This window comes from Balaenoptera borealis (genome assembly GCF_965194805.1).
Source record: "Balaenoptera borealis genome assembly, chromosome: 7".
Taxonomy (NCBI): Eukaryota; Metazoa; Chordata; class Mammalia; order Artiodactyla; family Balaenopteridae; genus Balaenoptera; species Balaenoptera borealis.
The window spans coordinates 18,135,758-18,152,186 of record NC_138864.1 but is presented as its reverse complement, the minus strand read 5'-3'; the positions used below and the strand labels follow the sequence as shown (position 1 = coordinate 18,152,186).

At 38.1% G+C, this 16,429-nt stretch overlaps 1 protein-coding gene across 2 annotated transcripts in view; it reads right to left on the bottom strand.

Annotated features, from left to right (window-relative positions):
- VPS41 (VPS41 subunit of HOPS complex) overlaps nt 1-16,429 on the bottom strand; it is a 182,901-nt gene that overhangs the window by 91,353 nt on the left and 75,119 nt on the right. For both annotated transcript variants that reach the window (XM_082399755.1, XM_082399756.1), the window contains exon 5: nt 3,028-3,102. In XM_082399755.1, coding sequence (XP_082255881.1) covers nt 3,028-3,102 — 75 coding nt within the window. The remainder of the gene's footprint in view (nt 1-3,027; nt 3,103-16,429) is intronic.

Sequence of the window (16,429 nt, the reverse complement as noted above, 5' to 3'; positions counted from 1 at the left end):
TTCTCCAAATGGCCAAAAAGTACATGAAAAGATTCTCAACATCACTAATTATTAGAGAAATACAAATCAAAACTACAGTGAGGTATTGCCTCACACCGGTTAGAATGGCCATCATCAAAAAAATCTACAAACGATACATGCCGAAGAGGGTGTAGAGAAAAGGGAACCCCTCTACATATATTTTCAAAAGAGAAGAAGGGTCGATAGGGCTTATCCATTCACCATCTTACCTTGAAAAGGTGAGTGAGGTACAACAAAATGGGAGGGGAAGAGGCCAGACTACAGATGGTTAGTGAAGGGTTAGCAATAAAAACACAATGAACTTAGAACTTCCCACACACCCAGCACTGGCTCTGCCACATTCCCATCCAGGCCTCGCACTGTGCCCACTGCCCAGCTGAGGCAGTGGAGGGGCCGGGGGTCAAGCAACATCCCTGACCTAACAGAGAAGAGTGGGAAAGCCGCCCAGGCAGGCGCGGTGCAGAGCGATGCTCTTAGCCTCTTCACAATACCGCCTCCAGCCTAAGTATTATTGAGTTTCTCTGAAGAAATGAAAACACGTGGAACTGAAGCAATAATCAAAATCAGGACTGAAGTCAACTTTCCTGAAATGAAAACAATACTTCAGTATATGGATCAAAAGGACTTACCCTGTTCCAGACAAAATGAATGAAAATAGACCCAAACAAGACATTAACTTAGCAAACTGAATTACAAGGGCTGTTCGTTGCCATTGGTAGTGGTGTTGTTATTATGATGAGTCTGAGCTCCAAGGCAGGACAAAAAAAAAAAAAAATTAAAAAGGTTTTGTGAAACAACAAAAGTAGGCTGGCCTCTGACATGTCTAGGAAAATAAAGGTTAGTCAGAAGGGAGCAAAGTCTCCAAAACTTTGAGAGAAAATAGTTCAACCCAGAATTCTATATTAAATTAATTCTAGTTTATGTATGAGGGCGACACAGGCAAGAGATCAGAAAATAAGCCTGGTACGTACTTATGCTGAAAGTTACCTAAAAATGTATACCAGTAACACACACACACAAACGCGCGCACGCACACACAGTATATGTGTGAGTGTATTTCAAAATTTGGAACTCGAGAATAAATAAAAAGATTAGAACTGAGCACCAGCTGACTGAACAGAGTAAATTTTAAACAACTGTTAGAATTACGACTTTAAAACTGAATATCAAAGGTTATCTGTGAAATAGAAGGTAATGATTTATCTAGGAATCTTAATGCACTAAAGAAAGAAAAATCACAACAGCCATTGAAAGATGCACGAGATCTAGGTATCTGGAGTTGATCTTGCTTAATAATCTTTATGTTGCTATCACCACTAACCACTTTACCAGATCACTGTATATTAGCGCCTCAATTTTCACAATTCTGACTAACCCACGAGGAAGGCTAGCTTACACAACTACGTGCGCTGAAATATTTATTTTCAATTCTATCAACGCTGATAAAATATATGAGAAAACCATTCTTTAAAAAGGCATCATGGGTCTACAACAAAATATGGCAGTTATAAATTTGACTAAAATAGGAAAACAGAGGTGCTTGCCAAGAAGTGTGCCAGGAGATATCTGAGGGTCATCTCGTTACCCACCAGACACAGTAGTTAAAATATACTGCTTTGCCGCATCAAATAGTAATTCTTCAAAATTTAGAGTTCTGAAAATTCTTAGACGAAGTATCTTAGTATAAGTTCTTTTCCAATTCAAAAACAATATTCTCCTTCAACAAATTAGTTCAATTACATTGGCATTAATCCAGAAAGAATTCCTCCTCACCTTTCAGAAAACAAAAATGAAGATGATCTTTCTTATAAATACGAAATGTTTCAAGAGTTTGGATAATTCTTCTCAATTTCTGCACACACCAACTCCTCCCTTATCTATCTTTGATGGTCTGGTTCATCTCAGAATTTCAGAAAATTTGACAGTGCTTTTTGAAAAGCATGAGTGTTCCAATTACTATTACTAGACTCTTTGGGTAACATTAAGCTTAGATATATAAAAATGCATTCTTGTCTGTTAAGAAGACTTCATTTTTCTTTTGTTAACAGATTAAATGGGTATAAATCTTTTACACTGATTACACTGTTTTTAATTTACTTATCCTAATGGCCCATTGAATTTAGATCCCGTAAAAAACATAAAATTAGATTAGGAAATCTGCTCTATGCAGTCAAGAATATGTAAGGTTCTGTAATGATTCTTAATGCACTCTCTTCTTCAACTGTTATTTTAGAAGAGTAGCTTAAATACACTGTGCATTAGAATTTTATCATTGCAAACCAACAGTAGCAAACCCTTCCATTGACTGAAAAACAAAAGACATTCTTATAAGTGGAAAATCAATCACTACAACCACTAAATGTCACAGCTCAACATCAGCAAGAAGCACTGATAATTGTTAGTTATACACTGCACAAATGATGTATGTCCTCGGTCGAGGAAGTAGGGGCCAGGTTTTTAGAAACTGTACATATATTGATTTTACATTTATTTAATGTGGCCACTGTAAGACACTTTATTCTTCTGATAAACTATGATTGCTTATCAAAAGATTCTATAATTCAAGAGAAACATTCATAACTGGTGTGTGAAAATAAAAACCACCAGCCCACAGAAATCATGCCCACAAAATCCAATTTTGTGGATTTATGGCAGAAAGGCATTAAACCACTGTCTTGCAGGAACTGCAGACCAGTCGCTGAAGCCTAAGTGGCACAGCAGTAATGATTAAGGTGACATGTCCCTCTGCCACAGCTGTTAATCAGCTTAATACTAGTTACATTATTGACATTCTTGTAATTATTTTTCCTAAGGCACATTTGTGCAAAATATATTTTACTTTAATTATGAGCAATCGGGAGCAAGTCCGATACCCAAAAAGAATAATCAAGGTTCTCCTACTGCAGGTACAGTAGGCACAGCGCTGCTCCGAGCCCTTGGAGCTGGTAACATCACAGCCCACAGAGCTGGAGCACTGCTTTCCACGTGACCGTGTAATCCCCATACCTTGCCATCCTCTGAACACACGCCCATGTGTTCGCCACTTTCATCCAGGCTAATCTGATTTATCTTCACAGGACTCTATTAAAAACAAAAGAACAAACAAACATGGTAAACCTTCAGAAACATATATATCAAAGTTAAATGCCTTGGCTTTTCGTAAAATGTAAGTGATACAAGTTGTCTATTAGTTAGATGCATGAGTCCAAGACATATTTTGCTTCTGCAAATGAAAATGGTAAAATATAGCTTTGTTCCCAGACATGTAATAAAGCCCAGAAACCTAAGATTTCCCCAAATTACCTATTTCACGTACTTGAAGAACCAGCTAAAAACGGTACTTTTCTTACCTGTTACGTACCTTTTTATTTGTTCTGTTCTATTTACTCCACAGTCCTAAAATTCTTTCCCAGCCAAATTCGTTAAAAGAACAAAAACCAAAATAAAAATCATGATGTAAAGAAAAATTTTAGTTTTCTTTTTTTAATTGAAATATAGTTGATTTACAATGTCATGTTAGTTTCTGGTATACAGTAAAATGATTCAGGTATATATATATATATATACACACACACACATTCTTTTTTTTTTTTTTTTTAATTTTTTATTTATTTATTTATTTTTAGCTGTGTTGGGTCTTCGTTTCTGTGCGAGGGCTTTCTCTAGTTGTGGCAAGTGGGGGCCACTCTTCATTGCGGTGCGCGGGCCTTTCACTGTCGCGGCCTCTCTTGTTGCGGAGCACGGGCTCCAGACGCGCAGGCTCAGTAGTTGTGGCTCACGGGCCTAGTTGCTCCGTGGCATGTGGGATCTTCCCAGCCCAGGGCTCGAACCCGTGTCCCCTGCATTGGCAGGCAGATTCTCAACCACTGCACCACCAGGGAAGCCCCACACATTCTTTTTAATATCCTTTTCCATTATGGTTTATCACAGGATATTGAATCTAGTTCCCTGTGCTGTACAGTAGGACCTTGTTGTTTATGTATTTTATATACAGTAGTGTGTATCTGCTAATCCCAAACTCCTAATTTATCACTGCCCCACCACCTCTCCCTTTTGGTAACCGTAAGTTTGTTTTCTGTGTCTGTGAGTCTGTTTCTGTTACGTCATATTTTAGATTCCACGTATAAGTGATGTCATATGGGATTTGTCTTTCTCTTTCTGACTTTCTTCACTTAGTATGATAATCTCCATGCTGCTGCAAATGGCACTATTTCATTCTTTTTTTTTTTTTTTAATTTTTATTGGAGTACAGTTGCTTTACAATGTTGTGTTAGTTTCTACTGCACAGCAAAGTGAATCAGCTATACATACACCTATATCCCCTCTTTTTTGGATTTCCTTCCCATTTAGGTCACCACAGAGCACTGAGTAGAGTTCCCTGTGCTATACAGTAGGTTCTCATTAGTTATCTATTTTATACATAGTATCAATAGCGTATATATGTCAATCACAATCTCCCAATTCATCCCACCTCCCCCTTTCCCTCTTGGTATCCATACGTTTGTTCTCTACATCTGTATCTCTATTTCTGCTTTGTAAATAAGGTCGTCTATACCAATGGCATTATTTCATTCTTTTTTTATGGCTGAGTAATATTCCATTGTCTGTATGTACCACATCTTCTTTATCCATTCCTCTGTTGATGGACATTTAGGTTGCTTCCATGTCTTGACTATTGTAAATAGTGCTGCTATGAATATTGGGGTGCATGTATCTTTTCGAATCAGAGTTTTCTCTGGATATATGCCCAGGAGTGGGATTGTTGGATCATATGGCAACTCTAAAATCTTAGTTATTTTACTTTGGCTCACCAGCCAATCCATTTCTTCGTCTCTTATAAATTACTAAATCAACTTTTTATTTATACTCTATGCTTAGTACTTTCTGGGGGAATTCCACAGGGTCTAACTGATAGTAACTAACTTTGTCATCCTCCATTCTTTTGAGTAATCTCAAATTTAAAAATCTGTGAAGATGGAATTAGGCATTCTACTTTGGATGTATTTTCCCAAGAGTAAACACACAACTGTACTTTTAATATTTTTCAGTTTTCCAGTTCGCTATGTAGCCAACTGTTCACTCACTAAAATATTCATACAGGTGGATTTTCTAAAGAGAAATCAAAATCAGTAAATGTTGACAACATTAAAAAATGACAACCGTTTCTTTTTTTTTGCTTCTTAAGTAATGACAGTTTACAACTATCTTCCACAAAACATGATAGAACAAATTAACCACAAAAAGAGAAGTAAGACTTCATCAGTTTCAACATGAGCCTGCAAATTCATTTTTTTAAATACCTTACCTTAAAATAATTTGGTTTGTGTATAAGAATAAAATGGAAATACACAAAATTGATTGTTCCATGCTCAACGGAAAATATCTCCAAGCTAGTAAGTAATGGCCAGGACAGACCAAGACTCCCTGACCTTGGAAAGGCCACCCACTGACTGATACTGCTGAGAGAAATTCCCGTGTTACAGGTGGAGATAACTGGCTGCAGAACCCTTTCTCATCCTGATCCCTAAATCACTCCTGAAATGCAGCTCATGAAAACCAAGCTATCTCCTTAAAAGTTCCTAGAATGTTAGAACAGGAAAGGACCTTACAGACATATTTGATCCATTTATAGGAGAATAAACCAACCCCACGGATGAGATTCACAACAGAGAAAAAGCAGAGCCAGGGCTCTGACCTTAAGAGCAGTGAAGAGAACTTTGTGATGGGCAGCAAGGAAGATGCAAAACAAAAGCTGAACTGGGAAAGCAATGAGGCCAGTGTGTCTGGACTTCTGGCCGACGAGTCTGAATGCGCAGCTTCTACAGTCTTCTTTGGATAAATGCTTTCTTCACTGAGCACCTTCTGTTAACAACTTCCTGCTTCTGATCTTTTGTTCGTCAAACAACATTTTAATGCCCATTTTACTTGTGGCAAATATAAACCCCACATACCTGACTGTAATTTAATTGGTCTCTGGTTATAACCTACCTCAGATTATAATTCAATAGATGTGTGTAGCTTGATCACTGCCAAGGTTTCCTGTCCTAACCAATATGGTACTATCCACGTGTGACTATACAGAAAGTTAAGTTAGTTAAAATCAATCACAGTTAAAAATTCATGTCCTCCGTTGCACAAGTGCTCAATAGCCACATGTGACTAGCGGCTACTGTATGAAAAAGCACACAGATCACGGAAGGTTTTCATCATTTCAGAAAGTTCTACAGGGCAGCACTGTTCCAGGCCCACCAAACTGAGCCTCAGTGCTGAGTACAATGCTTCTTCACAAGGCCCTTCTGTACAACTTACATCGAGAGGTACATCTTCTCCCCATGTGCCTGTCAAACTGTACGTCATTTGTTCTTGGACTCTGTGCTCATGGCCTGTGCTAAGGTTCTAGGAATCACACTGTATTATTTTCAAAGACCTGGCATACACGTTAGCTGATCCTCACAACTTCTGGTGAAAGCAGTCAGCGTAGGACGGTTATCTCCACCTCACAATAAGGAAAATGAGGCCTCAAGAGTTTACGTGAGCTGTCTAGAGCCTTAGTACTGCTATGTGGCTAGGCCACACGGTGATATTCTTAGTACGAATAAACCCAACTTTTTATTACAACATGTTTCTTCCTTAGTAGAAACTAATTTGTATCGCCACATTAGCAATATTATGGGGGAAAATAAATCATAACTACAAGGTATAAGAATCCTTTTTCCTTTATACCTGTTAGCAATGGTTAACTTTTTTTTTTTTTGCCCATGATCAATATTCACTGATTTATTTCCCCAACTACTAACAACTTAAACATTTTCTTAAGCCTGTCGGCCAATTAATCTGTTCTTCTAAAAACTCTGTTCACATCTCTTATTTTTTCTATTAATGTTTGTTCTTTTCTTGTCCATTTCATTTTTTTTTTTTTTAAGGGTATGAGGTCTTGGTACAATATCTTACCCTGACATTGTATATGTGGTCTCCTGTATATTTTTGCAAGATGGTTATTGCTTTATTTCTCATATCACCTTAGCACTTACCACTATCTTACTACGTATTTTACTTATTTACTGTCAAACTCACTCACTAGAATATTAATTTCATGAGACAGTTCAAAGAACACAAACTTCCAATCACACACAAAATCTTCCAGACAACAGAATAAAAAGGAAATGCTCCCCAACTCATTTTACCAGGACAGCATAACCTAACAACAACAAAACTCAACAAAGGATTTTATGAAAAAGAAAAAATACAAGTAAATCTCACTCATGAACAGAAATGAAAAAATCCTAAAGAAAATATTAACAAAGTCAGCATATATAAAAAAGATAATTTTACTCCAAAACTACTAGGCTGATACAAGATAGCAGAATTAATATATGATAATTTTTTTTATTAATAAAAGAGGAAAATCATAAGATCATCTCAAGAGGAAATTCGTAAGGTCATCTCAATGATGCAAAAAGTGTTTGATGAAACAACACTCATTCATGGTAAAAACTCTTAGCATACAAGGAGAAAATTTCCTCAAACTCACCTAAGGTGAAGCGTTGAGAGCTCTCCCTTTGATATGTTTACAATACGTTGAGCCTTCTAATCCATAAACATGGAGCATTTCTCCATTTATTAGGCCTTCTTTAACATCTCTAAATAAAGTTTCCTATGTCTCCCCTTAGAGGTCTCATACTTTGTTTTATTCTGGGAGTAGCAGTGACAGTCAGCAGGCTTTTCTCATTCCTGATACGTACAATATGATTCCACTTACACAACCTAATAAAAATAGGCACGACTACACCACAGTGTCCAGGGGGTGCACACAGAGGACATAAAATGAAAAAGAAAAGTTAAGCAGTTATTCCTACGAAGGTCAGCACAGTGGCTCCCACTAAGGGAACTGCGAGTACGGGTGGGGAAGGGGATCACACGGTCTGCTCTTGACAGAGTGGTAGTTAACAGTATTGTTTGCTTTATTACTGTTTGTTCCCCTGCACATTTTAAAATGGGTTTTAAAAAGTTATATTTCAGGGCTTCCCTGGTGGCGCAGTGGTTGAGAATCTGCCTGCCAATGCAGGGGACACGGGTTTGAGCCCTGGTCTGGGAAGATCCCACATGCCGCGGAGCAACTAGTCCCGTGAGCCACAACTGCTGAGCCTGCGCGTCTGGAGCCTGTGCTCTGCAATGAGAGGCCGCAATGGTGAGAGGCCCGCGCACCGTGACAAAGAGTGGCCCCCGCTCGCCGCAACTAGAGAAAGCCCTCGCACAGCAACGAAGACCCAACACAGCCAAAAATAAATTAAAAAAAAAAAAAGTGAACAAAATGAATTACTTAAAAAAAAAAAAGTTATATTTCAAAATAAGAACAAACATTAAAGATTTCTAAATAAAATTAAGAAGAATTTGCCCATCCATAAAAATGTCTGGGATCTACACCTTCAATGGATTATTTCTTGGTTTACGCTTATTTTTCCCATAACTGTCAAGCTACTCAAATGTCCTAATTCTATTCTGGTCATTTACATTTTCCCAGAAAATTGTGCATTCCAAGTTCTTAATGATGAAATATTTTCATTTCACTTTGTATTCTTTTAATATTTTAATAATACTAATGATATTAATACTACTAGTAAGTAGTAATATGACTACTAATCAGTGAACATTTACTATATGCTTATTATACATCAGTCTCTATTCTAAGAGTTCTATACATATTATATAATTTACTCCTCACAGAAATTCTATGAGGTAGGTAATATTAGTTTTCCTATTTGGAAATATGAAAATATATAAACAGCACTATGTCACATGTATGTTAATATTTTATTTCCTTTTTTACTATTATCCTTATCAGCTATTTATCAGTTGTATTGGCCTTTTTATAGAAGCAATACTACCATCAATCAATTTGCTGGGTTTTTAAAAATAAATTTATTTATTTATTTTTAAATTTTTGGCAGCATTGGGTATTCACTGCTGCTCACGGGCTTTCTCTAGTTGCGGTCAGCGAGGGCCACCCTTCATTGCGGTGCGCAGGCTTCTCATTGCAGCGGCTTCTCTTGTTGTGGAGTACAGGCTCTAGGGCGCGCGGGCTTCAGTAGTTGTGGCACGCAGGCCCAGCAGCTGTGGCTTGTGGGCTCTAGAGCGCAGGCTCAGTAGTTGTGGCTCATGGGCTTAGCTGCTCCGCGGCATGTGGGATCTTCCCGGACCAGGGCTCGAACCCAAGTCCCCTGCATTGGTAGGCAGATTCTTAACCACTGTGCCACCAGGGAAGTACCTATTTGCTGTATTTTTAAATGTTTTCTATTTTATTAATTCCTACTCTTAGTCCATACTAATTATGCCCTTTTTGCCTTGGAACAATTTCGTTGACCTTACTCTAATTTCCTGGCATTAGTATATTGCTCGTTAGTTGTAACTGCTCATTTCTTAATCATAAAATAATCAAATATTTTGCACTTGCCTTTGGGTATACCAATGGCCACAAACCAGAGACCAGAAAATACTGTTATTGTAATAATTATATCTCCTTTGGGAAAAGTAACATTTTATTTTGTTTTGTTTCATTTCTAAGGATGGTGGTGGTGTTATCTGCTTATTTATCAAATTATTAATAAACTCTAGTGTGACTACAGTTATGGTCGGATATGTGGTCTGTGTCTATCTGTTAAATTAATGGGTTGCTCTTTGAAACATAAGGTATCATTTTGAAGTAATTCATATTTTCTATTTTAGGGTTCAAAATACATATATTTTTAATAATGTTATATATATTATTTAATTTCTATATGTCCTTGTTTAATTTTTTCTTCTTGATCTAGCAAAGACTGATAGAAACATGCTTCAAAAACTTCCCACTACAATTGTAGTTTTGTCCATTCCTCCTTGATTTTCAAATCCATTTTGATCCAGCTATTAGATGACCTATAATTTGGCAAATCAAAGGGTATAATTGTTATATTTTCCTTTTCACTTGTACCTATCATCAATATAATATGCATTCTGCTGGTTAATGCTCTTTTGCCTTAAACTCTATTTTTTCTTATATTGTTACTGCCAACATGCTTAATTTTTGTTTGGCTTTTTATAATCTATTTTTGCTCACATCTTTATTTTTCACTTCCATCAGCTGGTGGGATATTTGTCCTTCAAAGCTGAGGCTATTTTTCTTTTAGTAACAGAATACCTGGCCCATTTAGTGTTCTCTTAGTTGCTACATAACTTTATACTTTTAAAAATTATGTTTCTCCATCTCATTATTATTCTTTTGCTGTTACTCAAATTCTTTTTTCTTGACCTATCAAAGAAGAATTTAGATATTGTTTATTCTATTTTTACCTTGTTAGTGATTATCTTTAAATTACTAAATCATACTTGAATTATGTCTCCTCCCCCCCACCCGAAATAAATGCAACTGTATTAACTGGCTCATTTAGAAGATGAGGTATTTAGCACGTGTTTATTTACTACTTCCTTCTTTCCCTATTTTAAAACGAGAGCACAAATATTTTCTACTTCTTAGGTCACTTCAAATAGAATTGGAAAGAGAAGCTAGTTAATACATCCGTAAAAGCTGCAATCTTAAACTATACATTCTAAGCATGAAGCCAGAGAAAGAAATTGTTTTGCTATCAGGGTGTCCATAATTTTAAAATTGATTCACAACAGCTCATTATAGATTAGGGATATTTACCTCTTATCATGAACACTGCAAACAACTTGGCAGCTTACCGTACATTTTAAAATATTCTTTGGTTTTTGAAGAAATTTGGGTTTTCTACTCACGTAAATCAAACCAAGTAAACAGTCAACTCACAAAAGAAACAGACAAACTGTAGGTAAACAGGAACAAGAGGCAACCTCAGTAACAATCAATACATGAAAAGTAAAGCAATGAGAATATTTTACCTATGGAATCAGCAAAGATTTTTCAAACACCTTAGTTTTAGCGAGGAAGCACAAAAATAGACACTCCTCTTACACTGGGAGTAGTTAATTCAAATTTGGAGAAACTTTCCGAAGGATCATTTGGTAACGTGTATCAAAATTCTTTAAAATATGTGTTGCCTATTATAACCAAGGAGAAGTACAAAGATTATTTTGCAACAAGATGCTTTCCATAGCAGTTTTCTTTTGTAAGACACTGAGAAATGAAAATTACCTACGGATTTCCCTGGTGGTCTAATGGCTAAGACTCCACACTCCCAATGCAGGGGGCGAGGGTTGGATCCCTGGTCAGGGAACTAGATACCACATGCCACAACTAAGAGCCCAAGTGCCACAACTAAAGATCCTGCATTCTGCAACGAAGATCCCGCGTGCCACAACTAAGACCCGGTGCAAACAGATAGATAGATAGGTAAGTAAATAAGTAAATAAATAAATAATTTAAAAATTACCTAAATTTCTAAAAGCTAGGAATCTAAATTTCATTTTTAAAATTAAGTTAAAAAAGAAGCATTATTTAGAGAAGAATACGGCCTTAGACAAAGAGAGGTGTGGCCTTTGCCCTTGGCTTCTGGGAAGTCATCTATGTCACACCTGCACACCTGATAGGAGCGTCTTATGGTGGGACTGCTTGGGCCACAAAGACCAAGCCTGTGATTTAGGGTGGAGGCTTTGGGTCACAAGGTATCGGTCAACCCAGAAGCTGAAATCAACCACGTGGACAACCTAGCAACCAATCATGCCTCCGTAACAGAGCCCCAGTAAAATCCCTAAATATGGGGCTGAACTTCCCTGGTTGCCACACATTTATGTAGGGGTCAGGGTTCCATGTCCTGAGGACAATGAAAGCTTCACTTTCGGAACCATCCCAGGCACTGCCCTTCCTGTGGCTGAATTCTTGACCTGTATCCTTTTCCCATAATAACTCAGAATTGTGAGTATAATAGCTTTTAGTGAGTTCTGTGAGGCCTTTAGATAATTATCACACATGAGGGTGGATTTAGGAACCCACCAGAACTTGCGGCTGGTGTCAGAATTCTTCAGCAGACTCGGCAGTCTGGAGGACTGTGCCCTCAAAACTTATAATTTGGCTACTCTGGGTAAGTACAATCTGATGTTTATAAATACTACTCTATTTACAGGTATTTGAATGTAATATATGTGACTAGAAGCAGATTCCCCCAAATATTAGCACTGCTTATATCTGGGTGCTGACATACTATTACTATGTAGGTTGTCCCTTTCTAGGATCTGCTCATTGTCTACAACAAATATTTATGGTTTGTAATCAAAAGATAAGTATTTTTAAACGATTACACAGTAAATCCATGAATCTGAAAACAAAACGAAACCACAGTTAATCTTAATTGTTAAAGCCATCCTTTGGGGGACCTGCAGCACATTTTTATCTTGAGCAATAACTGAGTATCATCACCATGCATGTTAGTTTCTATAACATTTAATAAAGAATAAATAACAGGATTTCAATAGTACAGCTGTCAATGGTACATAACCATTCCTGTCAGAAACAAATGCCTTACGTATATCTGCCGTTTCTAAACACTAGAAATAAGCAGCAACAACAACAACTGAACAGGAAAGAAAGGATACAGGAGAGAAACAGGAAGGCAAGATTCGTTCTTCAATGCTGACCTTTCCTGTTTTATACATGCAATCTAGGGAGTATGTTGTGAAGATGGGCCACTGAAATAGATGCAGACAAGGGTAAGGAACCAGAAGAAAAAAAAGACCAGAGAAAAATGGCCTCAGCTGTATTTTCCATTAGCTACAATTTTATTCCTAATGGAGACATGTTTGGAATTCTGGACAATATAAGTGAGTTTGTTCAAAAATCAATAATGTCAAGCTGACACCATAGAACATACGAAAATGTTTCCTTAATGGAACAAAAAAAAGAAGCCCAGTAAGCAGGAGGGGGCCAGGACCAGCACATACCTTCTAAATCCAAGTCTACTACAGGTGGTCTCAAGGTCTTAAATTTAAAGAAAAGGCAAAATCACCCACATGTACACCTCATGTGATAATCAATTACTTAATGTACGAGGCTTGAAATAAATACACTTAGTATGGATTATGTCAGCTCTTCAATTAGGAATGAATTCACGGTCGTTTCGAAAGCTGCTTTTAATGGTGTTCTTTGTGGCCACTTCTTTTCCCCTGATGCTCCTCATCATCCCACCTTAAGCTCTCGGTCCCCCAACGTGAACCTCAGAAATCAATCTGCTAATGTATAATTTGTAAGGCTCCTCTGACTAACAAATGGATAATTGATTCCTTCACAAATGCTGCATCCCCACGGACATAGGGTGGAATGAGTAAGAAACAGAAGATGGGATTTCACTTCCATCCTCCCAGAGATCCACTACTTAGCAATCCCAACATCCACAGGGTTGTCTACGCAGGTCCATGCTCTTTAGTCACTATTAGCAAGCAAGCTACACTTCATTACATGTGTGAAAAGCAAACGCCTGTCCTTTCATACTTGGGAAAAGCTCATTTTGCTGCTTATTTTCCTCTCCCCTGAGGATACACCCTGAGGTAAGCCAGACCTCCATCTGGATTTAAGAAGTCTCTGCAAAATACACCTAACTGTGGGTTTTCTACACATCTGCACAAGAAAACAAAACAAACATTTATTGTCTTGTGGACTTATTCTATGGCCAGAATGGCCTAACCTCTTTCTTTTTTTTAAATTTTATTGAAGTATAGTTGATTTACCATGTTGTGTTAATTTCCGCTGTACAGCAAAGTGATTCAGTCACACACACACATATTCTTTTTCATATTCTTTTCCTTTATGGTTTATCACAGGATACTGAATATAGTTCCCTGTGCTATACAGTGGGACCTTGTTGTTTATCCATTCTCTATATATAGGTTTGCATCTGCTAATTCCAAACTCCCACTCCATCCCTCCGCTACCCTCCCTCCCCCTTGGCAACCATAAGTCTGTTCTCTGTGCCTGTGAGTCTGTTTCTGTTTTCGTAGATAAGTTCAGTTGTGTCATATTTTAGATTCCACATATAAGTGATTTCATAGGTGTTTGTCTTTCTCTTTCTGACTTCCTTCACTTAGCATGATAATCTCTAGGTCCATCCATGTTGCTGCAAATGCAAAAGGGCCTATCCTTTACCTATAAACTCTCAAGTCTTCTCAGTTTCTCTAAAATTTCATCTCTAGGTTCACATTAAATCCTTCTTCCAATCCAGATGGGGAATAAATTTAGCAACAGGCAATCTTGAAGTTGGAGAACTTGTGTGGAGCCTTCTCGAAGGTCTCAGAATATGGGTTCATTAAAAGCAAAAGAGAAGGTGTAAAGGCTCCAGCCTGTTCCTCAGGAGATCCTCTCAATGTCTCTGTCGCTCCTGAACAACCTGGCAACGGGCCCAGTCCATCCTCACTGCCAACCGCTCTCCCTTAGACCACCAAGAACTTCCTGGGGCTGAAGCAATGGGAGGTCTTTCAGCTTCACCTCGCTCGGCCACTTTGTGACAACTGACTCTGCTGCCCACTGCTTCCTTCCAACTTTCTCTTCCCTCAGCATGAGGACCTCATTCTCCATTGCTGAACCTACCACAACGGGCTATAAAAACACTGCTGAATAACACAAAAAATAAACAAAAAGGTTAAGGACCCTTTTTGTTATTTATTGTCCTGGGACAAAAGCGAAATACATCGTTCTTACCTAACACATCAGTTCCAAAAATAAAAGGCTAAGAAAACATGAACACATTGTATGTTGTTTGGGGGATATAAATATAACATGTTTTCCTTTAAGCAAATGGGGGGAGGGGGAACCATCAAAAAACTTTAAATCTCAAGTGCACACGCATGGCAAAGACTAGGGGAAGAGACTGAAAAAAATCCTACAATAAAAGATGAAGGATATACTCCTAGTCTAACTTCAAAGCAATAATAAATTCTGGATATATAATAAATGTTATATAGATAAAAATTTTAAAAATCTTCAACAGCAACAAAAGAGAGAAACAACAGTAAAACAAAATAATGCAGCATTAAAACATTAAAACAAAAAAAAACGGAAGTGATTTGGGCTTCCCTGGTGGCGCAGTGGTTGGGAGTCCGCCTGCCAATGCAGGGGACATGGGTTCGAGCCCTGGTCTGGGAGGATCCCACATGCCGCGGAGCGACTGGGCCCGTGAGCCACAATTACTGAGCCTGCGCATCTGGAGCCTGTGCTCCGCAACAAGAGAGGCCGCGATAGTGAGAGGCCCGCGCACCGCGATGAAGAGTGGCCCCCGCTTGCCACAACTAGAGAAAGCCCTTGCACAGAAACGAAGACCCAACACAGCCAAAAATAAATAAATAAATAAATAACCCTTTAAAAAAAAAAAACAAAAAAAAACACATTAAAACAAAACAATGCAAAAATGAACACTAAACTTAAAATGACAGAGATAAAAATTAAGAGGCTGGAAAATTCAGTTACCATTAGAAATTTAAAATATTAAATTAATTACCAGAAAACTAGATGGGGACCTTTGTTTAAACGGTAAAACTGTTTAACGTTTTCATACCAGGGGCAGATAATGAACAGGAAAGGACCTCCACACCCTCTGGTCCAGTTCACCAGCCTTATACTTCCAACCTGCACATAAGTTTCTCGGGTGACCTTGCTCTCCTGTCCATGAATAGGTGAGAGTCACCGCTGTGTTGGTAGCAACTTCTCTTCCTGTCCCGTTTCCATTCAGAACCAAGGGAAGATATTTAAAGTTTGAGGCATGCAGATTGTTAAATAAGTATGCTTAGAACTGAATTATGATAACCACCTAAGAAGAGTGGAGAACTTGTCTACAAAATAGAAGAGAAACAGTGTTTTTTCAAGTATTACAATACTGTTTAAATTTGATCAGTCATCCATCCATAAAAAAGCTTGGTTCACCGCCTCATCTGTGCCTCTTTTTCCATTGCTCACAGGCACATATGTGGTAAATACCGCAGGCCGTGTCACCGTTTATGCCAGTTGATGAGCAAAGGAAGGCTCTCACAAGGAACCAATCGCTCAAGGTATATAAAGGAAACAACTATCTATTCCCTTCAGTTCCTTAAGTCGATTCACTCACTAACACAGAGCAGTGGTCTTTTGCCCAAAAGCTGCCACCAAAACTGCTCAGGGAAAAGTCACCAACAGAGACCTACCTTCAAAGCCAGCGGATGTCTTTCAGTCCCCATGACTTTCTGGCATCTGCAACTCTCCTCCACTAGCTTCCGTATTACCCATTTCTCCTCATTTCTTTTTTGCCTTTCTAGTCACAACCTTCAGTCAGGTTTCCAGGCTATAGTTCTTCAGCCTGCCTCGTTTAGTATCTGTATTCGCTTCACTCCAGCTTAGGCCTCCCTTCAGAGCTGTATACTCAAATTCAACAACTACCCTACAGCTCCATGTCAACCAGCCATCTCCAGAATCGGTGCCTTCTTCCGTATTTCAATT